General features: G+C 40.1%; 1 protein-coding gene across 2 annotated transcripts in view; it reads left to right on the top strand.

Moving 5' to 3' along the window:
- CAMKK1 (calcium/calmodulin dependent protein kinase kinase 1) overlaps nt 1–27,835 on the top strand; it is a 95,337-nt gene that overhangs the window by 12,208 nt on the left and 55,294 nt on the right. For both annotated transcript variants that reach the window (XM_087717256.1, XM_087717255.1), the window contains exons 2-5: nt 9,821–9,868; nt 18,053–18,106; nt 19,696–19,747; nt 24,291–24,424. In XM_087717256.1, the coding sequence (XP_087573382.1) occupies nt 9,821–9,868; nt 18,053–18,106; nt 19,696–19,747; nt 24,291–24,424 (288 nt within the window). The remainder of the gene's footprint in view (nt 1–9,820; nt 9,869–18,052; nt 18,107–19,695; nt 19,748–24,290; nt 24,425–27,835) is intronic.

Below are 27,835 nucleotides of genomic sequence, written 5' to 3'. Positions count from 1 at the left end.
GCTGAAGTAGCCTGCAGTGCTGCATTTAACCACTGGGCCACCTTGGTTCAATAGAATAACAGAGTTGGAGATCTTCTAGTCCAACCCCCTGTTTAGGCCGGAAACCCTACAATACTTCAGACAAATGGTCATCTAATCTCTTCTTAAAAACTTCCAGTGTTGGAGCATTCACAACTTCTGGAGGCAAGTTGTTCCATTGATTAATTGTTCTAACTGTCAGGAAATTTCTCCTTAGTTCTAAGTTGCTTCTCTCCTTGATTAGTTTCAACCCATTGCTTCTTGTTCTACCCCTCAGGTGCTTTGGAGAATAGCTTTGCTCCTTCTTCTTTGTGGCAGCCCCTGAGATATTGGAACACTGCTATCACATCACCCCTAGTCCTTCTTTTCTTTAAATTAGACATACCCGGTTCCTGCATTATGATAATGATAATGATGAGCCTGCTGGCTTATTTAGATTTTTTTTCAGGCCCTTCTCTATAGATTCTCATTTATTTGAAGGTAAAATAATTTATAAATGAGAAATGACAGCTATACACCTATCAAAAGCGAGTTTGGGGGTTTTTTAGTGCACCTTTTCAGTCCATCTTTTAGTAGACTAGAAGATAGGATAGTTTATTCTTTGTTTTTCTTGTGATTCTTTTTCTTGGACTCTTCTTCAGTCTCTTCTTTGTAGGTTCCTCAGTCAGAAGCTGCAGTCTTCAGGAGTCCCCAGGTGTAGGGAAATGTTGTTCAAAATGTGGGAGACTTTCCTCCCTTTCGCATAGAAGGGAATGGTTTTCTAAAAAGTAGGTTCTCTCTGGTTGAGACACTTCCTTCTGTAACAGTGTGGCCTGGTACATACAGTATATGCTCGTCTCTGTACACATTGTTTTGCAAGCATATTTGTGCAGATAAAAAATAGGGCTTTGTAGCACTGATTCAACAGGGACGTGGTGGCTCAGTAGCTAAGATGCTGAGCTTCTCGATCAGAAGGTCGGCAGTTCAGTGATTCGAATCCCTAGCGCCGTGTAATGGAGTGAGCTCCCATTACTTGTCCCAGCTTCTGCCAACCTAGCAGTTCAAAAACATGTAAAAAGTGCAAGTGGAAAAAATAGGAACCACTTTTCGTGGGAAGGTAACAGCGTTCCGTGCACCTTTGGCATTGAGTCATGCTGGCCACATGACCATGGAGATGTCTTGGTTCTTCAGCTTTTCCTTTTTAGCACTGATTCAAAGGGGGGGGGATCTTTTTTTAATATTTTATTTGTTTTATTTATATTACTTTCCATTTCCATCAAACAATGTGTGGATACAGTTATTTAAACAGTCATAATCCAGCCATTTGTTATTATATTCATCACAATAATGTTAATAATGTAACTATATATTAATATTTGCAATAATTCATAACATCTTCATCATCAAATTCTCTACACATCAACATTTCCTCTTTTTATATCTCCTCCATCCTAATTTCTATGTCTATTGTCTAACGATTGATAAAATATATCCCACGTCAAAAAATATTCAGTTTCTTCTTTATCCTTAATAATAAGCGTTAATCTGTTCCTTTTCTGCACATTCTAATATTTTCTTAAATTACATTCTCATGTAACGGAATCTCATGATTTTTCCATTGTTGTGCAAATACAATTCTGGCTGCAGTTAGTATATGTAACCAGAGGAAAAAAATCTTCATGGTGTACAAACAAGTTCCCATAGCGCCAACTCTTTAAAGCAACTACAAGCTGAGGAAAAGACACTGTTGCTTTAAGGAGCTATAAACAGGTTTTTTTAATGAACTCCCCCATACTGTATGCTCCAAAAGCCAATTTTATTTATGAAGCTGTAGTGCTAAACGCTGTAATGCATGACATAAGAGAAGACTGTTTGGGAACTTTCCTAGATAGAGATGATTATAATATAAATACCATTATCTTTGCACAACAGTTTTGTTCAAAGTAATCTGTCAGAGTTTGCAGCAGCAATCACATCCAGAAAGCACACACAGGTAACTGATTCAGCAGGATTCATTAACCTCTCTTTATATGTAACAATGAAATAAGTATACAATGCCAACAGCTAGTTCTTCCAAGTGGTAGAGATTACAAGCAAACACAGACAGAAGCTCCCATTGGCAGACCTTGTTACTACGCCCTATTCCAGTGTATGAATATACACTGATGATCTGTTTTGGGGGTTGTGGTATTTGGGGTCAGTGTTGACTCTTGGAGGCTCCTGGAGTAGTTCCTGCAGATCTTTGAAAATGTTTGCCATTGTCTCCTTCCTAGAGCTGACAGACGATGACTGGCCCATGGTCACGCAACTGGCTTTCAACCTAAGACAGGACTCGAACTCACAGTTTCTCTGTTTGTAGCCCAGTGCCTGAATCACTACTCCAAATTGGCTCTCGCCTTGAAATAATTAGGAATATCTAAATGGTAAGCAATCCATTTTAGCCCAAATCAAGTAATGGAAAACTCACTGACCAAGAGTTCCATATTTAATTTGTCAAAAAGTCATCCAGTAAGGCTATTCCAAAAACCAAGTTGTAACTCTACCCTGTAGAGTGATGCTGAATTCTAACTTCCATTAGTTCCAGTCAGTATCCTAAGGTGTGATTAAATTTATTTTAGCATCTGGAAATTCATTGGTGTCTCACTATACTATACTACAATAAATGGAGTTTCCGAGTTTAGACCACTTGTAATTTGTCTTAATGACCTACAGGCATTTTCATCAACAACAACAGAGTTTCGATTTAATTGGCTGGTGGTGAGACTTTCTAACTGGAAAGCAAATGAGAAAGGCATTTCCTGTTATAAAGGATATAAAGCAAGGAAGAATGCATTTTCTACAATAAGGTACATTGTTCCAGATGAGTGTAACTTGAACTAAATTAAATTGAATTGAATTTGAATTAAAAGGAAGTGTTCCTTTGAGCCTTCTTTTCCAAAGAGCACATGACTGTTTACTTGGGAATGAGTGGTATTTTATTTAAGGGGATGTACTTCAAGATTAGCACGGGTAGTCCTTAATTTATGACTGTAATGGAGCCTGCCCATTACAGTCACAAGTCACGATGGTCATAAAGCAGGCCATCAACATGACAGAGCCATTCGGGAGAAGGAGGAGCCAACGTCGCGACAACACAACATGTGGTCTCATAGTCCGAGATCACCATTGACACTTTTCCCACTGGACAGTCCAGCAGGATGTAAACTGTCCTGTAGAGATGGTGAACTGGAAGACAAAGCCTTGCTGGTCTGAGGGACATCGCAAAGTCCCTGATTGACCCAAGGGAAGCACTTCAAACTGGAGGCAAACAGGCAGCCCCCAAGCTGACGAAGTCGAAGACAGCTCCGGAAGGAAGGAAGTGAAAGTGAGTCCATTGGGTGAGGTTTTTTTTTATTCTGAGAAAGATTGCCCAAAGAAACCTTTTTTAAAGATAAATTAGTCCTTTAAGTAAAAGAATAAAGTGGCGAATTTAATTCTTATTGGACTGCCTTGGAAAGTTCTTGTTTTTTCTTGTAATGATATTTTGTGGATTGAAGTGACCGTAACGTTTCCTGTTTCTCCGCTTGAAGTGAACGGATTGATTTTTTTTCCCTCTATTTTTTATCACCTTATTTTTTGGCTTGAATTAAAACCCTCTTTTTTATTTTAACAAATTCTTCCTACCATTTGTTATTAAATTCCATCAAAGACAATCAAAGATTTTGGTTTTCCATAAGCTTGAGACAAGTATGAAAAAGTGAAATCTGCCACTTGGAAGCCAGAGTCTGGAGTTCTTTTTTGAAACAATGTATCCTTTGTTCATTCCTCTTTGATCTTGCTGACTTTGTAACTGAAGGGTTTGCAACTTGCTTACAAAATCTGATAAAGAGCCAAGAGCATGAATTGTTTTTTGCAGGTTCTCTTGGAAAATATTTTGGCAAGAGAAGGAAAAGGAAAGAAAAAGATATAACCCTTCTCCTTTGAAGAGTACAAAAGAACTCGTGCTTAAGTTAACTTTATATACTTTATATATGTACTTTATATATGTACACGCGCGCGTGCACACACACACACACACACAAAAGAGGCTTGGAAGGCTGGAGTGGCAGTGGCTATCAGATTCCTTTTTTCTTTTTTTCTCCTTTTTTTTTTTTTTTGAAAAATGGATCAATATCCAGATGAGGAAACCTTAAAATTTTGAAATATCCTGGCTGGAATTCAAAATACTTTGGAAGGATTTGGGAGATTTGAGAAGAAGTTGGATAGACTATTGTTTCTCACAGCAAAAGATGATGGGGTTGGAGCCCCAAAAATTAAAGAAGAGAATGAAAATATAGAAGATAAAGACAAGACAATAGATGACTTATTAATGGAGCAAATATGGGTGAAAGTGGAAAGAAGGGAAGATGGAAAAGTGAATTTGACAATTTGGAGCTTTATCCCAGATTTCAAGATACAGGAGGGAAAAAAAAGGGTGATAACGATGGAGTTAAGAAGAGAAACCTTTTCAGAAATAAGTTTGACAACCAAAGACAAGCTAATGTTAATAACAATTCAAGGGCAACAAGACTATTTGAGAGATCCTTTAAGGAATAAAGTGCGGAGAGAAGTTTATAAAAACTTTATAAAGGAGCTGAAAAGAGAATTGACACAACAACTGACAAGAGAGATAAGACTGTTTTGCCACTGGAAAGATACAGGTTGATAATGAAAGTTGATGATAAAAAGTTAGTTAATTTTTGGTGATTAATAAGTAGGAATTTCAGTATTTTGTAGATTGTTTTAGATTATCATTGAATGTGTATTCATTAACATATAATTAACTATGACAACAACAATGAAATGATAACCTCAATTAGTATAAGTAACCTGGTTATAAATTGTAAATTGGGACTTGGCGAAAAGACCTATAAATTCTATTAATAAATTTTTATTTAGATCTTGTTATAAAGGTATATTTCCTTTGGGTCTGAAGAGAGTAGATGTGATATAAATAGTAAATAATTTTTCGTTAACCACAATAATAACAAGGAAATGTTAATGGATATTTTTGGTGATTAATAAGTAGGAAACTTAGTATTTTATAGATTGTTTTAGATTGTTATTAAATGTTCATTTGTTAACATATAATTAGCTACGATAATAATAATTAAATGATAACCTTAATTAGTAAAAATAACTTGGATATAAATTGTAAATTCGGACTTAGGGAAAAGACCTATAAATTTTATTAATAAATTTTTGTTTAGAGTTTGCTATAAAGGTATAATTTCTTTTGGACCTGATGAGAGGAGAGGTTATATAAATAGTAAATAATTTTTTAGTTAACTACAATAATAACAAGTAAATGTTAATGGATAATGTGTATGTATGTATGTATGCATGCATGCATGCATGTATGTGTATATATATATAAAGCAAATTGGATATAAGCTTTAAATTGTGAGTTGGGGAAAAAAGGGGGGGGAATGCTTAGATATCTTATTAACTGATTTTGTTTCAGAATATGTTATAAAGGTGTAATGTTATTGGAGGTTTATTGAAATTGCGAATGAATGCCAGTAGGTGGTTGTGTCTTTAAATACAAATGATTTCAGATAAAAGCACATTTAAATAATTGTAATTAAATGAGAATTGTGGTACAGTAATAGTAAAATACATAAAAAATTTGATTTAAAATGTACAATTCAATTTGAATGAAGTATATGTAATGATTGTGGAAAAAACGCATAAAATGTATTTGTAACCAATCGACATGCTTTCTACAAGATGTAACAAAGGATGATTCTTTTTGTGTGTGTGTTTTTGTTTAATTAAAACAATAAAACTTTTCCAAAAAAAAACCCATGACAGAGCCATTCCGTGATCTTTTTTGCCGCAGTTATTAAGCAAACACAGCAGTTGTTAAACCTGTGAGCTATGAGCCGTATTTCCTAAAAACCAGAAGTAATTGCAGGTTTTCAGCAAAAACATCGGAAATTGTGGCCACATGACTGTGGGACATTTCTGTGGGACTGTGGGTATGTCTAGTTTAATGAGAATAAGGAGTAGGGTGACATGATAGCAGTGTTCCGATATCATAGGGGCTGCCACAAAGAAGAGGAAGTCAAACTATTATCCAAAGCACATGAGGGTAGGACAAGAAGCAATGGGTGGAAACTAATCAAGGAGAGAAGCAATCTAGAACTGAGGAGACATTTCCTGACAGTTAGAACAATTAATCGGTGGAACAACTTGGCTCCAGAAGTTGTGAATGTTCCAACAACACTGGACATTTTTAAGATGATATTGGATATCCATTTGTCTGAAGTGGTGTAGGGTTTTCTGCCTAAGCAGGGGGTTGGACTAGAATACCTCTAAGGTCCCTTCAAACGCTGTTATTTTATTCTATTCTAAAATGGCTGTAAATGGGGGCTGATTGCCAAGCACCCAAAATGCAGGCATATGACAATGGGAGGAGGTGCCTGCATAACTTCAGAAGCAGGTTGTAAATACTTTTTGAGTGCTCCCTCCTAACTTCCAATGAGCGAAGAGTTGTAAGTTGGTGGTTGCAATGTTAATTGCGGCTGTGATCAGATTGCTCAATACAGTCATAAAAAGCTACTAAAATTTTCTTTACTTCTGTATTGTCCATTATGAGTCATCATAACGCAAATTGTATTATTTGATACCTGATGATATTGTCATTTGCCTAAAGCAGCAGAAAACCCTGGAAATGCTGTTTATGGAATGCTGTCATATTTAATATTTTTGCCCTACTGCAAACTTCACGTACCTCTGTAAAATAGGACATGGGTGCTCAGTTCCATGCGGAGAGAACTTCAACAGCACTCCTAGAAAGGAGCAAAATGTAGCCAAAGAATTCCTTTTCTCTTCAATAGAAATAGGAAAATGTTAAAACCCTGTTTCTCAATCTCAACAACTTTATGTGGACTTCAACTTCCAGAATTCATAGCTGATTGGGGAATTCTGGAAGTCAAAATCCACACATCTTGAAGTTGCTGAGGTTGAGAAACAATGCATGAAAAGGTTTCTTCTTAATGTTTACGAGTAGCTATTTATGGGGCGGGGAGGAGAACAGGAAGGATGATGATTATTTCCCGAGAATTCGGTTTCCGTATTTCAAAGGAACCCATTGTTCCTTCTTGTGTCATTCACGTTTCACAAAATTATAATCATCTCCTATTTCATGTTCACTGCAGAAGATTTAGTGCTATCAGCATATAGACTCAAAGGTAAACAAAACCATGGAGTTGAAGGGCCTTTGGAGATCACCTATTCTAGCTTTCTTGATCCTATAGGTGTGTGAATCTAAAATTCTGAGCAATGCTACAGTGCCATTCTGGCACTTATGTATAAATGTGTGTGCGTGTGTGTGTGTGTTTTCCAGCATAACTCTGGAACACAGATGATTTACTCTCTGGAAAAAAATACTGTGGGAGTAAGACACCCCTAACACCCCTCAGGATGTGTGTGCTGTTAAGATACAGTCTGTTGTGCCTTAAATGGTTTCTACTGTACAGTGGAGTTGCCATGGGAATGGCATCATAGAACTCCCCAAGGGTGCTCTCTCTGATAAGTGGGAAAATCCAACATTATAAATTATGTTTGGTCCGAAAATTTTCCCCTATAAATAAACACCTGGACAATGCCAGGTTATCAGCTAGCGTGACCTGTCAAAACCGCGGTAGACAAAAGCGCGCTCGACGAAAGCACGTACGTGACGTCATCAGCAGCACGACGAAAAAAATTAAAAATAAATTAAATTGAAATTAAAATAAAATTAAAGCAAGCCGATTCACATAAAGGTAAGGGTTAGCTTTAGGGTTAGGGTTAGGGTTAGGTTAAGGGTTAGGGTTAGGTTTAGGGTTACGTTAAGCGTTAGGGTTAGGTTTAGCGTTAGGTTAAGGGTTAGCGTTAGGTTTAGCGTTAGGTTAAGGGTTAGGTTTAGGGTTAGGTTTAGGGTTAGGTTTAGGGTTAGGTTAAGGGTTAGGTTTAGGGTTAGGTTTAGGGTTAGGTTTGGGGGGGTTAGGGTAAGGTTTTCGCTTTAATTTTAAATTTACCGCTCACAGCGCGATGTTTTCGTCGCACTGTGATGACGTCACGTACGCGCTTTCGTCGAGCACGCTTTTGTCTACCACGGTTTTGTGGTGGAACCATCAGCTAGTGTATAATACAATACAACTCCAGTATCTCCAAAATTAGATTATTCCAATGAGGAGAGAATATCACAGCCTCGTATCTGAGGTGTTTTTTTTCTTAATGTATAGGTGGAATAGCCCCCCTTGTAACTTAAGAAATTGAGATCTTGCCTTAACCAACTTCATTTATCTTTTGCTGTTTTTCTATGAAATTTGAGCTTTTTGTCTCCGTAAAAAGGCTAAAATGCTTCCCCACTCCCTTCCTTTGCCACTGTTTTTCAATTGTTGCTTCAAATCCCCTTCCCCTTGAATAATAGTTTGATTAGTAGCATTGTTAAGATTAATCCCAAAACTGTGGGTTATTAATCTTACTTTTCGGTTCCTTCCATTGTTTATTCCCTTCCATATGCAAGATATTTCAGACATCGGTGTGTCATCTCATGTGCTGGGGTAAAAATACCTCAAGGCATGTGATCCTGTCCACCATTAAAACCATCTTTCCAAACAGCCACCATTGTTTCCAGTGTCTTTCTCCCCACTTGGAACTGAACCCAGATGGAGATTTCTTCCAACAGGTCAATTAGGAAAGAAAGACTCTCAACCTCATAGCTAGTGAAAATACACTTTACTAAAGCCAAGTGGCCACGGTGTAGCAAAGCCGGATCTGGAATTTCACGCCCAAAGCATCTGGTTAATTTTTCCCCTGGCTTCCTACCACCACCACCACCCCTATGGTTATCAATTAGTGTCTAATGGTATTCAAATAAATTGTTTTGGTAACAGTCTCTAGCTGCATGGGCTGAATGGTGCTGCATTCCATCAAGTCACCTTGGCTCTCATAGGATGGCATGAAGAGTAGTTTCGTTTCCCCCTCTTCTGCCTCCCCCCCCTCTTCTGCCCTCCCTGCAGTCCTTTCCTGCTTGTTGAGCCGAGGTGGCGCAGTGGTTAGGGTGCAGTACTGCAGGCCACTTCAGCTGACTGTTATCTGCAGTTCAGCGGTTCTAATCTCACCAGCTCAAGGTTGATTCAGCCTTCCATCCTTCCGAGGTGGGTGAAATGAGGACCCAGACTGTGGGGGCGATATGCTGACTCTGTAAACCGCTTAGAGAGGGCTGAAAGCCCTATGAAGCGGTATATAAGTCTAACTGCTATTGCTATTGCTATTGTTGCAATATGGCAGATTGGCATCTAGCGAAGCATTGCAGGCGTAACAGCATGGCAGTCCTGACACAGACATAGTCACCTTCCGGAATGGTGTTTTCAATTTCCCAGTCTAGTCAACGGCCTTGAGATTTCTTAGATAACCTCCTGTCCAGTAATAAAACTCAATCTGGCTTTTGATTTTGAACTAAATCAAAGTTGCCTAGGTCCTAAAGCCCCCAAAAGCTGAAATGAAACACAAAATAATGGAGGATTTTTGATACTTTATTCTCCTTTGGGAACACACTTGGGCAACTTATTTCATGCAATGCTGTCTCTTCTGTCTGTTGCTATAATTTTTTTAATAGAAGCCGGTTGGAAGCATTGCTGCTTAAAAAAATATTTATATCTTATCTTCCCTAGTGAGTGAGGTCCCAAAATATATTTGTCACTTCTCATTATTTTGAGGAGCTTAGAGAGAAGTGAAGCTACATCTCAGACTTTCTATTTTTTGTTTCCCTCTCCTGTGCTAACTTGTTTTATCTTTTTTTTTAACTCCACAGGATTGTGTGCAGCTGAATCAATACAAGCTGAAAAGTGAAATAGGAAAGGTAAGATTTATATCACCTTATTCTCTACCCCAGGGATGGACAATTAAAAGAATCTAACATAAAGCTTAGGTATGGTTGAAGGTTGCTAGATATTTATGGACACATTTAGAGATGGTATTCAGCCAGTTCGGACTGGTTCGGGCGAACCGGTAGCAGAAATTTTGAGTAATTCAGAGAACCTGCCCTCCCGCCCCCATCATTTCCTGTCCTACATTCCTTTGTTTTTTAGCTCAGTTGATTTGCGCAGCAGAGCAAATTGCCGCGCCTCAGCTGAGCTACCAAACAGCTCAGCTCAACAGCGCTGACACCAAGGGTGGTGTTTGAGTGCTGCGCGCTTGCGCAAAGTGAGAACATGCATGTGAGAAGCCCTCTCTCATAGAACCAGTAGAAAAAGATTTGGAATCTCACCACTGGACACATTGGCCCTATATGCATTATACTTGCGACCCAAGGAAGGAGGACTAAGAGATGGGTTCTTGAGTGCAAGGATGAGCAAGCTTGTTCTAATACTGAACATATATTTCGAATTACGACCTCGATGAAGCCCAAAATAGGTTGTTAAGTGAGACATTTGTTAAGTGAATTTTGCCCCATTTTACAACTTCCTTGCCACCATTGTTAAGTGAATCAATACAGTTGATAAGTTACTCACCCAGTTGTTAAGGGAATCTGGTTTCCCCATTGACTTTGCTTTGTCAGAAGGTCAGAAAAGGTGATCACATGACCTTAGGGCAGTGGTGGGATTCAAATTTTTTTATTACTGGTTCTGTGGGCCTGGCTTGGTGGGAGTGGCATGGCTTGGTGGGAGTGGCTTGATGGGCATGGCAGGGGAAGGTTACTGCAAAATCTCCATTTCCTCCCAATCAGTTGGGACTCAGGAGGTAGAGAATAGGGGGGTGGGGCCAGTCAGAGGTGGTATTTACCGGTTCCCCGAATTACTCAAAATTTCCGCTACCGGTTCTCCAGAACTGGTCAGAACCTGCTGAATACCACCTGTACTTTAGGGGACACAGTAATGGTCATAAGCATGAACCAGTTGCCAAGCATCTAAATTTTGATCACATGGCTATGGGGATGCTGCAAAATTTGTAACTCTGAAAAATGGTCATAAGTCACTTTTTCAATGCCGTTTTAAAATGGTCATTAAATGAACTGCTGTAAGTCAAGGATTACTTTTATCTGATCAAAAGCCAAACAGGCATTTTTTTTCTTCCCAAAATGGCTCAGTAAATATCTAGTAAAAGATAAGGTAGAATAAAGTCATCTCTACAAGTTATCTCTCTCGTTCTCCTTCTATCAAAACAGCACCTGTCTGTTTGATTGGTCTGTCATCTGATGGAGCCTTTCCTTCCATAAGAGAACTGGCACTTTTAATCTCTTGGAATTTCCAATCTTAACATATATTCTTTTATCAGGCATAAAGTATTAGTGTTCCCCTGATGCAAAGTAGACTTTTTGTAAGTCCAGAGTTCTTTGTAGTTATGAGAACTCTCCCAAATCCACCTCATGCAGCAAACTGATATTTATAAACTGAAGAGCTCATTCAAACGTGTAAAGGTGGTCAAAAGTATTAAGTATCTGGGGGACACAGATAACTAACAATCTGAACTTGTCTCCCCACATGTCATCCTTAGTGAAGCGTGCAAACCAGCTTCTGCATTTCCTGCATCAGATGAGGAGAGCACATCTTTCTCCTTCTGTCCTGGCCACTTTTTACAGAGGCACAATTGAGAACAAACTGCATCACTGTTTGGTTTGGTGGCAGCAGTGCCTCAGATAGAAAGTCCATACAGAGAGTGGTGAGGACAGCCGAGAAGATCATAGGAAGCTCACTTCCTGCCATTCAGGATACTTCTTATAAGCATTATGTGCTTAGAGCTCAAAGCATTGTTAGAGACCCCACACGCCCACTTTACGGTCTGTTTCTGTTGCTCCTCTCTGGGAGAAGGTTTCAAAGTATTTCTAACAGGACTACCAGATTCTGTAACTGCTTTGTTCCCTATGCCATCCATCCGTTTGGTAAACTCGCAAGATTTATTTTTCTTGCCATGTACATGTATACATCCAAACTAGATTGTGTTGTTTCTCTGTGTCATATAATATATGTGGTATATGCATACTTTTGTATTTATTTAGTCATGTTTATGTAGTTTATATTGGAGAACTGTATGCAACAAAAATTTCATTTTAATATATGCTGATTAGTACACATTCAAAATAACAATAAAATTATTTTGTTATTCTAAAACTTTAATGATTTACTTTCTAATCTGGTTATGATTTATCTATTATATTTCTTTAGATGTTTGAATCCAATGCTCTCCAAGTATTATACTGTTCAATACTTTATCACTGTATTTAGCTAGATAGTGTTAATATTCAAAACAATGACCTTGACAGCTATTTATATTTTATTTGGTTTTTCACTATGGTGTTCTAACTGGAACCAAGATATTTTTATACTTGTATTGCTAAATGTCAGGCAATGGCCAGGTGCCAGACAATTGGTTATGTGAAGATCCAGAGACCATAAACACCCCAGGAATTAAGGAGATTTGAAGTTTTAATATTAACTTTAGCAGATGGATTTAAACAGAAACACAAAGGCATGACATACCAAGCAAAATGATGACAAATGTCCATTCAGCACTATTAGTGGACTTATATAATTGTAGAGCCAAATGTCTTTAGGACTTGACACACAAAAACATGCAGATAATCATAGCATTTCTGTAGAAGTATCATATTAGTGCCAATAATACAAAAACCACATTGTTGATTGTATTATTAATCAATTTGAGAACTATTTGCCTGCAACTTTAGGTTTGTATTATATAAAGTAAAGTTTCCAGGTTGAGTTTGGTGTGTGTGTGTGTGTGTGTGTGTGTGTGTGTGTGTGTGTGTCTGTGTGTGAATTTACAGACTCATCCAAAAAGTTTAGTTGCAAAGTATCACTGGCTTGCCATTGCCCTTTCAATTTAAAAATAATAATAATTTTTAATTTATCGCCGTGGTAATCCCTGGAAATCTTCCACTCAAGGCCAGGAAACCTTGCTTAGCTTCAGGGCTAATTCTCCATCAGGGGGACAAGCATTTTTATAAACACTTCCACCTCAAAAATGCAAATAATAATTTTGGAAAGAAAATAGTAGTATTAAGCACCCCTGTTTTTCATGAGGAAAGCTCGGCTAAGGGAATGATAATTATTGGTTGGCATTATCATTATAATTATACCTGGAATTGTAATTATTACTGTTCCACTTTCCTTTTCATCTAGGAGGATTTTCCCTGGCTGTCCGCCTGGAGTGTTGAAACATGATATAAAGACTTTTAATCACCTTTAATGCAGCCAATTGTTGGAACTTCAAAAGGCCAACCTTTTTCAACCAGCAGGCCTGGTTGTTTCCATTCAGATGCAGTGTAGGTTAACTGTTTTCTCGGTTCAAAAGTGTCCCAGAGCTGGAAGGCATTTTAGAGTGAATAAGATGAAGTTTCCCTACCTGGAGGTTGGTAATAGAAGCAGAGTTACAGGAGGTAGCCTAAATGGGGATGGGGTGTGTGAGAATGATAAGCTCAGTGAGGTACACTTATATTTTTGTAGGCTTTAAGAGCTGCACCCCAAAGGTGGAATAATCAAAATCAAAAATAGATTTTTCTGAGGGAGGGGGAAGTTTTAAAGATGTAGAAAAGGTGCCTTCCTTAAACCTTTTAGCCCCCTCCCCATTCCCAAACTCTGTACCTCAATGCCCCAGTGCACTGTGGGAATTCACAGTGGCACCACACAGGATATTTAATATCAGCTAACATTGCATTTTTACTGTATGAAGTACAGGTAGTCTTTAACTTGCAACTGGTTCTGTAATTTATTTTTATTTTAGTTTGTTGACCATGTGCACGATAACAAGTATAAACATGGATGTGAACAAGGAAATGAGTAGAAATAGTTGGGGACAGTAGAAGAGTAGGAAGGGCTGGCGCACTTATGCATGCCCCCTTTACGGATCTCTTAGGAATGTGGTGAGGGCCACGGTAGACAGTTTGAGGTTGAAGCTGTGGGGGTGTGAGGATGTAACAACAGGAGTCAGGTGGAGCATTCCAGGCATTGACCACTCTGTTGCTGAAGTCGTATTTTCTGCAGTTGAGTTTGGAGTGGTTTACCTTGACTTTGTATTTATTGTTTGCCCATGTATTATTGAAGTTGAAGCTGAAATAGCCGTTGATAGGTAGGACATTGTAGCCGACAATTTTGTGTACTATGCTTAGGTCAGACCGTAAGCGCCGTAGTTCCAGGTTGTCCAAGCCCAAAATTTCGGGTCTGGTGGCATGAGGGATTCTATTGTGAGCAGAGGAGTGGAGGACTCTTCTCGTGAAATACCTCTGGACCTGTTCAATTGTGTACAGTGTGGATTCCGTTCCATAATGAATGCTCAAAGTTTCGACTGACCAGAAAAAAAGGGGACATACAACTTGGATTCAAAGTTCCAACAGTCAGGCCTCCTCCATCATCCTGTGACTGAACTTCAGATGCTCAGCAATAAAGCCACATTTATGGCTGTTTGCAATATCCCGCAGTCATGTGACCACATTTTACAAGGGTTTTGTCAAAAACCAGCTTTTCTGAGGTTTTGGCAAAACTGTGCCCACAGCAAACCATTGGTTTGCTTAACAACCGTAGCATTCACTTAATGACTGTGGTGTTCCCTTCATGACCACCTCAAAAAAGGTTGCAAAATCAGCTCAGTCATGTGACTGTCCTGTTTTATGAGCATTATGACATATGACCAGTAATGGGTCGATTTGATTATAAGGAATACCTGTAATAAAATATCCTGCAGCAGCTTTGTGAGTTCATTGTGGCACTCCATGGGGCTGTGGTACATACAGGTAGTCCTTAACGTACAGCAGTTCACTTAGTGACCATTTAAAGTTACAACAGCACTGAAAAAAGTGACATGACCATTTTTCACACTTAAGACCATTGTGGCGTTCCCACGGTCACATGATTTACATTCGGATGCTTGACAACTGACTCACATTTATGATGGTTGCAGTGTCTCAGATTCCTGTGATCTACTTTTGGACCTTGTGAGAAGCAAAATGAAAGGGAAAACCAGATTCACTTAACAACCATGTTACAACTGCAGTGATTCACTTAACAAATGTGGCAAGAAAACTCACTTAACGAATTTCTCACTTAGCAACTTAAATTTGGGGCTCAATTGTGGTTGTAAATCGAGCACTATTGTAGTTTGGAAACTGTAGGGTTCTGTGAAACAAAGATATTTGGGGACTTCTTCAAGGACTTCCATTTTGTCCCTTAACATCCCCTACACTTTCTTTTTTTTTTTAAGTTGGTCCTGCTGACTCCTGGCAACTGCAAAAGATGGATATGAATCAGGGGTGGGTTCCTGCCAGTTCTAACCTCTTCTATTGAAGAGGTTCCACAAATCTACTGTGCCATTTAGAACCGGTTCCAGCTCCCTCCTCCCGCCCGTCCTCACATCATCAAAATGACGAGCGAGAGGAGGAATTCTGGGAGTTGAAGTCCACAAGTCTTAAAGCTGTCAAGATTGAATACCCCTGAGGTTTTTTTTCTAAAGGGTTAGGGGTGCAAGGGTCTCGTAACTTGACAGCTTTAAGACTTGTGTGCTTCAAATGCCAGAGTTTCTGAACCAACATTTTTGTTGCTAAGCAAGAGCGTTGTTAAGTGAGTTTCACCACATTTTACAAGTTGGCCGTGCCCACCCAGTCACATGACTGCCAAGCCACTCCACTCAGTCACATGGCCGGCAAGCCACTCCCACCCAGTCACATGGCTGGCAAGCCACTCCCACAAAGCAGGCCACACCCACAGAAGAGGTTCTAAAAATGTTTGAAACCCACCACTGATATGAATGTGCCTACTTTGGCACGCACTTGAGCCCATGTCTATGACTGCCTTTGGCCAAAACTTACACACTGTATATTTTGAGGAAAATGAATTGGAAGCTGGCTTGTCCAGTTCAAATTGTCAAAGGCTTTTTCTGCATTCAGAAAAACCAACGCTGCTTATTTTTCATTATGTTGTTCTAAGTACAGTATTCCAAAATGTCCAATACATTTTTAATATTGTCCCTCATCTATCTAGAGAACATACCATACTTTTTCTTGTGTAAAGCCCCCATGCTAAATGTTCAGTAGGTGTAGAATTGGGTTGCTGCAAAAATGTAAAATGCTGGACCAGTTTAGGATAATTTAATCTGGAGCTGATTGGGCTGCTCCAGGGGTGGGTTTCAACCGGTTCGCGGCGGTCCCTGCGAACCGGTTGGTCGGCGAACCCGGAAGTAAGTAACTTCTGGGAACGGCGAAGGGCGCGCCCGCCCACCCGCAGTCCTTACCCGGTTTTGACAAGTTCTGCGTTTCTACGCATGCGCAGGACGCATACAGCACCTGCGCGATCCTCCAGGAGCAGCTGGAGCGTCGCGCAGATGCTAGTACGCATGCGTGCACCGCGCGCGTGCACGAGGATGCCGCCGGCCCCGTTCCAACTGAACCGGTTGGAACGGGGCGAGAAACCCACCCCTGGGCTGCTCAATCCCTTTTTACAGCCTGCATTTTTACTTCTTTTTTCCCCTGATACCAAATACATACTGTGAGTGACATATAGCTTTAAAAAGATGGGGGAAAGAAAGACAAAACACAGTCTCCCCCTGACTGGAAAAGAATAATAGGTCTGATCATCTTACATTATTACCCTTCCATTCAATGAGAATAATAAACAGCAGGCGTCAGGAATGGAAGGGTACAACCATCAGAGAGAGAAATTATCTTCTTTAATAGCACTACATTTTTAGAGCAAAGCTGCCAACAACATCTAAGCACTAAGCAGTTTTTTGGCAGCCTAAAAAGTTGGCAGAGATAAAAAACAGATCCCCAGCCTTGTTCTGCTGGATGACAGCATCCAAACACACTGCTTTATTTCAGTTCAGTTCCTTACCTAAGCAGAAAGCAATGTCCATCTGAAGTGGACCAGTGGACCAGATTATTTTTACAGTGATTAGAAGCTGCAGGGAATTTTGGGGGTGAGGGGGAAGTTTGAGGGAAAATTGGGGGTGCATAGATGCAAAATGCATTGCGGGAAAATGACTTTTTGATTTTGTGTTTTACCGATTAAATAGATTTGTTGTTATAGAAATGGTTAGTTTATATTATTATGAAAAAGTAGAAAGTTGAGGGTAGATGTCAATGCCTTTTTTTCTTTTTCCCTTGCTTTCCCCCACTATCCACTTCCCTTTCCCCTCCCATAATTTCCCTAATATTTACTTTTATATTCTCTTTGTATGTCATATTATAAATTAATTTTAAAAACTATATAACTAGGAGAGGGACACGGTGGCTCAGTGGCTAAGACGCTGAGCTTGTCGATCAGAAAGGTCAGCAGTTCGGCGGTTCGAATCCCTAGCACTGCATAACGGAGTGAACTCCTGTTACTTGTCCCAGCTTCTGCCAACCTAGCAGTTTGAAAGCATGTAAAAATGCAAGTAGAAAAATAGGGACCACCTTTGGTGGGAAGGTAACAGCATTCTGTTTGTGCCTTCAACATTTAGTCATACCGGCCACATGACCATGGAGACGTCTTCGGACAGCGCTGGCTCTTCGGCTTTGAAACAGAGATGAGCCCCTTAGAGTTGGGAACGACTGGCACATATGTGCGAGGGGAACCTTTACCTTTATATAACTAGAAAGCTGCAGGAAATTTGTTGGGAGGGGCGAAGTTCAAGAGATAATTGGGGGTGCATAGAGGCAAAATGCATTGCAGGAAAATGACTTTTTTTGAGTGTTGAATAAGAAATGATCGTGGTTTTTCTTATCTTTCTTTTTTTTAAAATGCATAAAGTGTAATTTTGGAAGTTTTATAGTAGGAAAAAATGTTCCCCCCATATTTCAGATCACCACCAGAGAAGACTTGAGGGGAGGGGAGGGAGGCTGCAAAAAATTCAAAATCTGTTTGCCCACCCTGTTCCATAATCTGTCCGCAAAGCAAGGAGTGGGGGAGTGAGCAAATGCCAGAAGGAAGGGAGAAGCAGTGGGGAATGGGTTTTACAAGGACAATCTCCATCTTGAAACAGAGTTGTAGACTGAATCTTTCCCTGGAGCAGGTCAATGAAACCAACCCAGTGACTTTGATTGTGTGTTTATTTCTAGGGTTCTTACGGAGTTGTGAAGCTGGCCTACAATGAAAATGATGATCAATATTATGTAAGTTGCAAGTGCCTCTCCTGATCCATTACTGTATGCATGAGACTGAGATGGGACAATAACGGGACATTTTATGGTTTATCGATACCTTTGAATTCCTACATAGTTAGAGGTAACAGCTTGGGAAAGTTGCCTACCTTATAGTTTTAATAGCTGAAAACGTTCCCCATTTCCATTTTGAGCTGGAATAACAATAATCTTCCACACAACATGGCTTTCCAGATTTGTTGAGTCATTGAACAATATTTGAAAAGTAAAAGAATAACTCAATAAAATACTCAATAGAAAGAAGGACAAAATTATGTCCTTTCTTATTTTTCTTTCTTACTTATTTTCCATCTTTGTTTTGGTTGGTTTATTTGTGCCTGTTTATTTCCACTCCTGAAAACTGTCTGAAAAAGTTCTTTCCTCACAAGCAGTTTGCCATTGCTCCTTCCCAGGATTCATAGAGAGTGACAGGCTCAAAGTTTGCTTTCTGTCAAAGATGGGACTAGAACTCAGGTTCTTGGTTTCTAACTTGGTGTCTTAAACACCAGACAATACACCAAACTGGCTCTCCTTTGGTATATTTTTATATTGAATAGACACACACACACACACACACACACACACACACACACACACACATACATATTTACATATGCTAGAGGAAAGAGAAAGGAAAGGAATGGAACTGAAAGGAACAGAAAGGAAAGGAAAGGAAAAATATATAATCGAATTTTATGGTTGCATACAGTATTACCTAATTAGTTAATGACTGGTGAATTCTTTCATGCTTTTCCAATTGTCAAGGCACTTTTCACATTGACACAAATTCCATGTTCTCTTTATTGCCACTTTGCAGTAATCCTATAATTATCACATACATATCATTTGCAAGAGCTTCTCACCCCTTTTGGAACCATTATGATTTTGATAACTAGAAATAGTTAGATTTCTGACTCCCCCTGGTTTTTCCACACCCCTTATTGCATACTTTTACAATTACTGATATATAAGCAAAATCTTTTTGGACTTGTACCAAGGAGCCGAGAAGTAGTTACATTCTTCTAAAACACTGTTTCTCATCTATGGCAACTTTAGGATGTATAGACTTCAAATCCCAGAATTTCCCAACCAGCATGCTGGGGAAGATGGGAAATTCACACATCTTATATTTGCCAAGGTTGAAGAACGCTATTCTGAACTATCATTAGTGTAAAAGCTTAAGGATGGGGGATGAAGAGGGAGTAATACTTCTTCCATGCATAATGGTGATTCTTACTTGATAGGGGTGCATGACCATTTTTTCTTGCTTGAAAAAGAAAAGTCCCAAGGAGGGACTTTCAGCCCAGAATACAAGCATCAATGGCTTCTTGCTACCTGCTTCCTTAAGTACCTCAGTTCCAATTATTTTAACAAAAATGACTCCCAATTGAAATGACAGCATGCTTTTATTTTAGATATCCTGCCAGGGACTCCTATGAACCTTGAATGACCAACTTCTACCACCAACCATTGTTGTTCTTGTCAGGAACATCAAACAAATTTCTCCTCCTACAGGATTTCCTCTAGTTTTTATAATGTTATTATCTTTCTCTTGCCTGCAGGCCATGAAGGTCCTCTCAAAGAAGAAGTTGTTAAAACAGTATGGATTTCCACGTAGGTATCTGAGCCTTGTTAACGCATAAAGACACAGCAAACTCTTCCATTTAAATCAGATTTTGTTTTATCCCAGTGCTGTATATTCTGAGTGGCAGTCGTTCACTAAATTTAGTTGTATACATAGACATAGACACAGTATGTATATATGTATATTGCCTTTGAGTTAGTACAATCTTTGGCAACTGGCTAGACCAGGGGTAGTTTTTTATACCTACCGCCCACTTTTGTATCTCTGTTAGTAGTAAAATTTTCTAACCGCCCACTGGTTCCACAGTAATGGTGCTTTATAAAGTAGGGAAGTAACTTTACTTTATAAAATTTATAAAGCAGAGTTACAGCAAACCCCTACCGCCCACCATGAAAGCTGGAACGCCCACTAGTGGGCGGTAGGGACCAAGTTGACTACCACTGGGCTAGACTAAAGATTTCGGAAGTGGTTTTACCCTTGCTTTCTTCCTAAAGCTGAGAGAGGTTGACTGGCCCAAAGTCACCCAGTTGGCTTTGTGGCTAAGACAGAGATAGAACAAAACGGGCAGTCTCCTGGTTTGTAGCCTGGTGCCTTAACCACTACAACAAACTATCTCCCAATAAGGAAATAGGATGGATGGATGGATGGATGGATGGATGGATGGATGGATGGATGGATGGATGGATGGATGGATGGATGAATATCCACCCAAAAAGTCCATACCTCATAAATTCTTTCCATTCATTTCTTCTTGAAATGAAACTTTGTCCTGCTCCATGCCAAGAATTTATGAGGTATAAACTTTTCAGGTGATTTGCCTTTATTCAACCCACACTTAGTAAATGAGAGTGTGGGAGTGAATAAGAGAGACAAAGGGAATTATATCTTTATGTATATGTGCTCATATGTAAAAAATCAAAAATTGCATATCCTCATCTGCATTCATTATGTTAGGTTTGTAAACCTGAGTCCTCAGAGCTGGGTGTGTCCCTCAAATCTTTGGGTCTGCCCCCCTTGTCCAAAAACTGCTACCAAACTGTTATTTGGGGGGGATAAAAGAGAATCCTAACTCATTCAGTATATGAGTGAATGTTATCACCTACATTTCTTTGGAAACATACTAATCATTTCTTTTTTCCCTTTTCTGGCATGCAATCAACCGCACACCACTCATTAAGCGTTATGCACTCCTGATATTTTCCAGCTTAACCTGGCAAGCTATGTGGCACTTAAGGCTGAAAAAATTGCCTGCCTGGGCAATTTGGGATTGGATTAATAAAGTTTAATTTTAAGGTACCACTCAGTAGTTAATAGGCACTGCAGTTTTCCATTTCACATTTACTTGTTAAATCCGTACCCTGTACTTTCACTGAAAAGCGGAACTCCAGCTAGATAATATGAACAAAATGAACAGAATAGAAACAAAAAGAATAAGAAATGTATTACAAAAAAGTAGACTTCTTAAAAACCACATTGGTGAAACAGATCACATCCAGAGTAGGCCTCCTCCGAATTCCATCTGCCAGTCAGTGCCGACTGGCGACTACGCGGAGGAGAGCCTTCTCAGTTGCAGCTCCGACACTATGGAACAACCTCCCCGTGGAGATCCGTACCCTCACCACAGTCCAGACCTTCCGCACAGCCCTCAAGATCTGGCTATCCCGTCAGGCCTGGGGATAGGATTACTCTCACCCCGTCCAAATGTTGAGTGAATGTTGTGTTTTTATGGTTAATTTCTTTTATTCACGTTTCTTTTTCTTTTAAGTCTTGTCTTACACTCCCTTCCCCCCATTGTTGTAAGCCGCCCTGAGTCCCCTCAGGGAAAAGGGCGGCATATAAATGTTCAATAAAATCTAAATCTAAATCTAAATCCAAGACAAATGTACTGTAGTAATCTTCAAGCTCATATTTTCATTCTTCTTTTGTATGCCATAGGAGATGACATCTGGTTTTAAATTAACCAAAGCTCGCTTGGTATCTAAATTGTTAGGCTGGTTTGAAAGGATGGTCTGATAATGTTGGAGGACTTTATATTTTCTTCCTGGAAATCTAATTTATTGAAATGCTGAGGAGAGATGGCTGTTTTCTAGTGGACTGTAAATGCATCACTGCACTCATCTTTTTTTCCATGACTACGATGAGTCACATGGCCAGAGTTGATTTGCATGGATATCTACTGTGCAGCATTTCATTTTTTACAAGCCAGGAAAGTTTAGTCAATCCAACTGTCTGACAGTGGCATTGTGTATTACTTTTTTAAATGTGTTTTAGTTAGCTGTCACTGAAAATACCAAAAAACCCTGTCAATTCCTGACAGCATGTGGAGAAGATGTTTGTGTAGAAAGTTGTGTTTTCAGAAGAACACCTAAAATAGGGATGGACAATATATGACCCTCCAAAGGTTGTTGGCTACAAGGTCCCATCAGTTTTCAGAAATCAATCAATCAGAATAAACCTGGAAGGGAGCTTGAAGGTCTTCTAGTCCAACCCCCTGCTCAAGCCGAAGACCCTGTACCAGAGGTGCTATTCAGCTAGTTCTCACAGGTTCTGGAGAAGCGGTAGCGGAAATTTTGAGAGTGGGGGTAGGTGGGGATTTTGCAGTATCCTTCCCTGCCACATCCACGAAGCCATGCCTAAAGAACCGGTCATAAAAACTTCAGAAAATAGGTTGACACCCTCTTCTTTGGCAGCCCCTCAAATACTGGAATACTGCTATCATGTCACCCCCTAGTCCTTCTTTTCTCTAGGTTGACCATACCCAATCTCTGCTATCATTCTTTTTTTTTTTATCTCCAGGCCTTCAATTATCTTACTTGCTCTTTGCACTTTTTCCAAAGTCTCAACATCTTTGTTGTAATGTGATCAAAACTGAATGCAGCATACTTACTAAGGCTTTATAAAGTGGTGCTAATACTTCATATGATTTTGATTCTATGCCTCTGTTTATACAACCAAGGATTATACAGTATTAGCTTTTTTTTGGCTGCTGCCACATATTACTGGCTCATGTTTAAGTGATCGTCCACTAGGACTCCAAAATCCCTCCCACAGTTACTATTTTTGAGCCAGGTTTCCATGTTGATGTAAATTGGGAATTCAGCAGCATTTGGAGAGTCACAATATCACTTTTATTCTTATTTCACATCACATGTGTAACACCATATACTATATGTGGGTATATGCATAATTTTGTATTTGTTTGTTTGTTTGTTTGTTTAGTCAAGTTTATGTAGTGTATATTAGAGGTATGTATGTATGCAACAAATATTCATTTTAACTTTCATATAATGTATGCTGATTAGTGTACATTCAAAGTGAAAATAAAGTTTTTCTAAGTCAAAAGTTATTTTAAGTCTGGTTTTGCATTGTCTTGCTTTTTGGGTATGCACAATTATTTGAATCATAAATTTTACAAATGAGTTGGACTTGCACAACATGCTAAGGAAATAAAATAAGTGAAAATTAAGACTAACCAGGCTTAGTGTCTTGTAGATGTGCAGCCACGAAGTCTTAAGTGTGTTATGCAAACATAGCCAGTACGTTCATAATTAAATTGTACTTGATGTAGCCTTTTGAAATTTAAAAGCCTTCAGAAACTCAAGCCTGTTGTTTCTTGATTTCAAGGGGCTTACTCAAGGGACTAGAAACTAGTCCACTGGATTTACTTTTTTTTTTAAGTGGAAAGGGTTGAATGAAGTGCAACTGCTATTTTTGGCTTTGTTTCCTGGATTTATTGCTGTCAGAGTGATGTGAACAGATTTGGCTTCTTTTCTCAGCGAAAGAACATTTGTATGAATGATTAAGTAGCTCTGCATTGTATCTTAGTTTGTTGTTGCAAGTTCCGTAATCTCTGATGCAAAAATCTAGATCAGTGATGGCTAAGCTTTTCGTTGGCGTGTGCTGAAAGCACGTGTGCGCACACATGACAGCGCATGTGCGTGTCCACACCCATAATGCAATGCGCATGGAACCCCCCCTGCCTGGCCCTTTTCTGCACATGCACACGTGATTCCCGTGCTCCACCCACTCTTCAACGCATGTGCAGGTGACCCCCCTGCGCTCCAAATCCCCCCCCACGCATGCATGTGCAACACCACCACCACCACGCCCCATTTTGGGCCTAGTAGGTGTCCCTGCAGCCTCCTGGGAGCAAAAACAGGCTGTGGGGAGGTGCACCGCACCCTTCCATGCTCCCTCCACCCATGTATGCGTGCATGTCCCAGACACATGTGCATGCACTTTCTGCATGCGCCCCACCCCTGCGCATGTGTGGCAGAAATCTAAAAACCAGCTGGCCGGCAGGAGGCATGCGTTCATGCACAGTGGAGCTGACCTGGGGTGATGGCTTGCGTGCCTGCAGAAAGGGCTTTACATGCCACCTGTGGTAGGCGTGCCATAGGTTTGCCATCACAGATCTAGAACATCAGAGCAGTAAAATAATTTAACTGGATTTATTGGGTATATTTCTCAGTTCTCATAGATATCCCTGAAAACTAGAGGGGGGTGGGAATCAACCTCAAAGCAACATGAAAACTAGTTCTCACTACATGTCTTTTAATTTCATTACCAAAGGCCGGCCTCCACCTCGGGGATCCAAACCCAATGCAAGTGGACAGATGAAGCCAATGGCCCCTCTAGATCGGATATATCAAGAGATAGCAATTTTGAAGAAGTTGGACCATATCAACATTGTCAAGTTGATTGAGGTTTGTTTGCTTGTGTTCTGTGCATGAGGTAGGTTGGGATTTTCCAAAACTCCCTTTAATTGAATTTCTTCCTGGATTTTAAAACTCTGGATTTTCTTACGCTTCGGTTTCAAAGTGAGCCTGATAGATCAAGGCTTCTTCATTCTTATTTTTATTTTTGCTATTGGTTTTCCTTTCGAATTTTGCATGGAAGATTATGAGTGAACAGTTTGCCCAGATTTCAGCATCTTGTGACCTCCTCATAGTTCCCATCTAGTCCTAACAAAACTTGAGTAAAGTCTGGGAAAATAAACAAGAATCTTCAATAAAGTTGATTGATGCTAGCAGGGGTTGTTTGATAAAGCAACCTTTTTAAAGGAGTTTTTTTTCTTTTCACTTTTTAAAATAGTCACCACTTACAGTTGTCTGGCTTGTGTTCTAAAGGCAAAAGTGAAGACAGTTGTTCCTGGTTATGCCTTTTCTGGCTATTATACTATTTCGGGCCCTTTTGCAAGTAATCCTTGCTTACCAACTGTTTCATTCAGCAACTGTTCAAAGTTACAATGGTGCTGAATAAATAATATTGCGATGAATGCCTGCATTTACAACCTTTGCAACATTAGACATATGATTGCTATTATAGTCAGTACATGCTATTTTGTGCCTGAACTGTTGTTTTCTTTGCCCCGACCCTCCCATGCAGAGTGCAGAGATTGGAGTAGAAGAGATTTAAACAGAGTAAGCAGGTGCATAATGGGGAATACACATTGGAAGAAATCTGACAGCTCTGAGCATGCAATTGGTATATATCTCCCCTTGTGTGCCTGCTTACTCTCTTGTAATCCCTCTCTTGCTTTATGTGGGGGGAGGGAGAAAAAAATTATAGGCAACGTCTCCTGGGTCTGACCTCCTCCACAGATCATAGAGATTGGAGAGGAAGGCATTATTAGAGAGTAAGGAGGCATACAGTGGGGAATACACTCAGTTGTTTGTATAGTGTGCTTGCAACTGCCAGCCAGAGGTGGGATTCTACCGGTTCAGACAAACCAGTAGCTCTGACTATCAGCTGGGAGCGAACCAGTTCACTCTGATTTCAGATGGGCACGTTCACCCACCCCTGTGCTAAAGTCACCTATATTCCAGAGGTGAGTTCCTACCAGTTTGGACTGGTTTGGGCGATTAGGTAGTAACTTGGCTTGCCACGCCCCCGAACCGGTTCTTTTGGCGGCGCCTATGGCGGCACCATTTTGTTTTTCGCTTCTAAGCATGCACAGAAGCATTTTTTTCCATACTGCGCATGCACACGCTCAGCAGACTAGTTGTTAAACCAGTAGGATCCCACCCCTGCTGCCAGCCCTGATTGTACTTAGGATCGCCAGCACTACTTCTGATGTTTATTCCCCATTGCGGATTTGCTTACTCTCTTGAAATCCCTTACTCTGCAATGAATGTAAATACAAAACATTATTTCCCTTCTTTCTAATTATCCAGTATTGGAGTGAGCATTCCAAAGGGCAGAGGAATGAGGAGTGGGAGTCATATGATTTCCAACTTGGTGACCTCTTTGGTTAACGACAGATGTACTGGTCCCAACTGCCATTGCCAAACAAGGGCTATCTATTTGCCAAGTAATTTTTTAAAAGCTTTGAATGCCACTGTGTTCACGTCTTTAGGGAATAAATAACAGAAAGGCAGCAGGAAAGGGAAGCCAGAGACTGGAGCAATGATGGCTAACCTTTTTCCCATCGTGTGCCAAAAGTGGGGGGAGTGCAGGGGGGGTCGTACGTGGGTGTGCCCTCACCCATAATGCTGTGCATGTGACCCTCGCCCTCCCCCCCCCCGCTTTTGGCATGTGATGGAGCCGTTTTTCGCCCTCCCCAGGCTCCAGAGGCTTTCTAGGAGCCTGGGGAGGGAGAAAACAGCCTCCCCACCCCCTCCCCTGGAGTCGATCCTGAGCCTTCAGGAGACTTCCCTAAAGCCTTCGGAGCGCAAAAAATGGCTCTACGGGCAACCCAGAAGTCACTTCCACTTCTTCCTTGAAGCCTCCGGAGAATGAAAAATGGTCCAACTCACAAACTGGAAGTTTGTTCCCGAACTTCTGGTTTGCGTGTTGGGTTGATTTTTGCCTGGTGGGTGAAAAATGGCTGAAAAAGAAGGCCAAAGTCAGCTGGCCAGTGCATGGATGCGCGCTGGAGCTGACAGGGCAACGCCTCTCGTACCCTAACAAATGGCTCCGTGTACCACCTGTGGCACATGTGCCATAGATTCGCTATCACAGGACTGGAGGGTGTCCTGTGATGCCACTTTAGCCTAATACAAACCCAATAAGTGCCTCCCTCAATACTCTCACCTGACTATTGGTCACCTGACTTTATTTCCAAAATAATGGATGGTAAAGTATAATGCATTTTATGCCTTTTGAGGGTACTACTGGATGGTTTCAGAATAAGGAGGAAAACACAACTTTCGTACTTGTACAGTTAGTGGTGGCTTAAAGCTGTCCCATTCATGAGCTTAAAACAAGACGAAGTGTCATGAGGACAAATTGTTGATATCAAGAAATATTTGCATCATAGTTAAGTATCTCTATTGTTTTTCCTGTTGCTTCTTTGACAATGTTCAAAGGGGCATGTGTTCTTCAGTGAAGGACTCTCCTCTGAAAGAAGAAAGGAAATATAAAACAAATCAGGAATTGCAGTACAAATCAAGTCACTTTTTTGTAAGGTGTATCAGCAACAAAGAATTGGCAGGAGCAAGTTTGCAGAAGTTGCTGAGGGAGTTGAAAGCATTTTGTAACTGAGTGTATTTAAGTTCCAGTTCTTGTTTTCTTGTCTGATTCTTGGAGATTGTCTAGACATGTCCCTGCAATTTTCTCAGAAAGGTTTTTTCAGAAATGGTGTGTCATTGCCTCCTTTCTAGGGCTGGGACAAAGTGACTGGCTCAAGGACACTGTCTGGCTATTCTTTCAAGACAGTTGTTTCTAAGAAAACCGCTGTAATCATTGGGCTGGTTTCCTGAAAATTTGATGACATTTGTTTGCCTTGTAATTCCCACAAATTTATTTTCATTTTTCCCTCTGGAGCAAAAGGGAAAACATCAGATCCATTGTCTGCATAACGGGATCTGTTCATTTCTGGATTCCCCCAAATTAGCATGTTTTCATGCCCCCTTTCATGACAAATTGAATCTTTTTTCCAAACTGTATCCATGGAATTTATTTTATTGTACCTTGAGTTGGTATAAAAATAAAAAGTTGCTAGTTTACCTAAGGGGTGAAATAAACTTACCTTCGCTACCGGTTCGCAAATGTGAGCACATGCTTTCTAGATTAGCTAGAAAGCAGGAAATCTGACGATTCTAGCTAATATTAAATTGTGCATCACAGCTGATCATCGGAAATACCAGTTCGCCCGAACCGGTGACATTTTTTTT

The sequence above is a fragment of the Thamnophis sirtalis genome, unplaced genomic scaffold (assembly GCF_051295495.1).
Source record: "Thamnophis sirtalis isolate CommonGarterSnake01/CBP01778 unplaced genomic scaffold, rThaSir2_p1.2 scaffold_6, whole genome shotgun sequence".
NCBI classification, from domain to species: Eukaryota; Metazoa; Chordata; class Lepidosauria; order Squamata; family Natricidae; genus Thamnophis; species Thamnophis sirtalis.
Note: the sequence above shows the minus strand (reverse complement) of the source record. Positions and strands in the feature narration are given on the sequence as shown.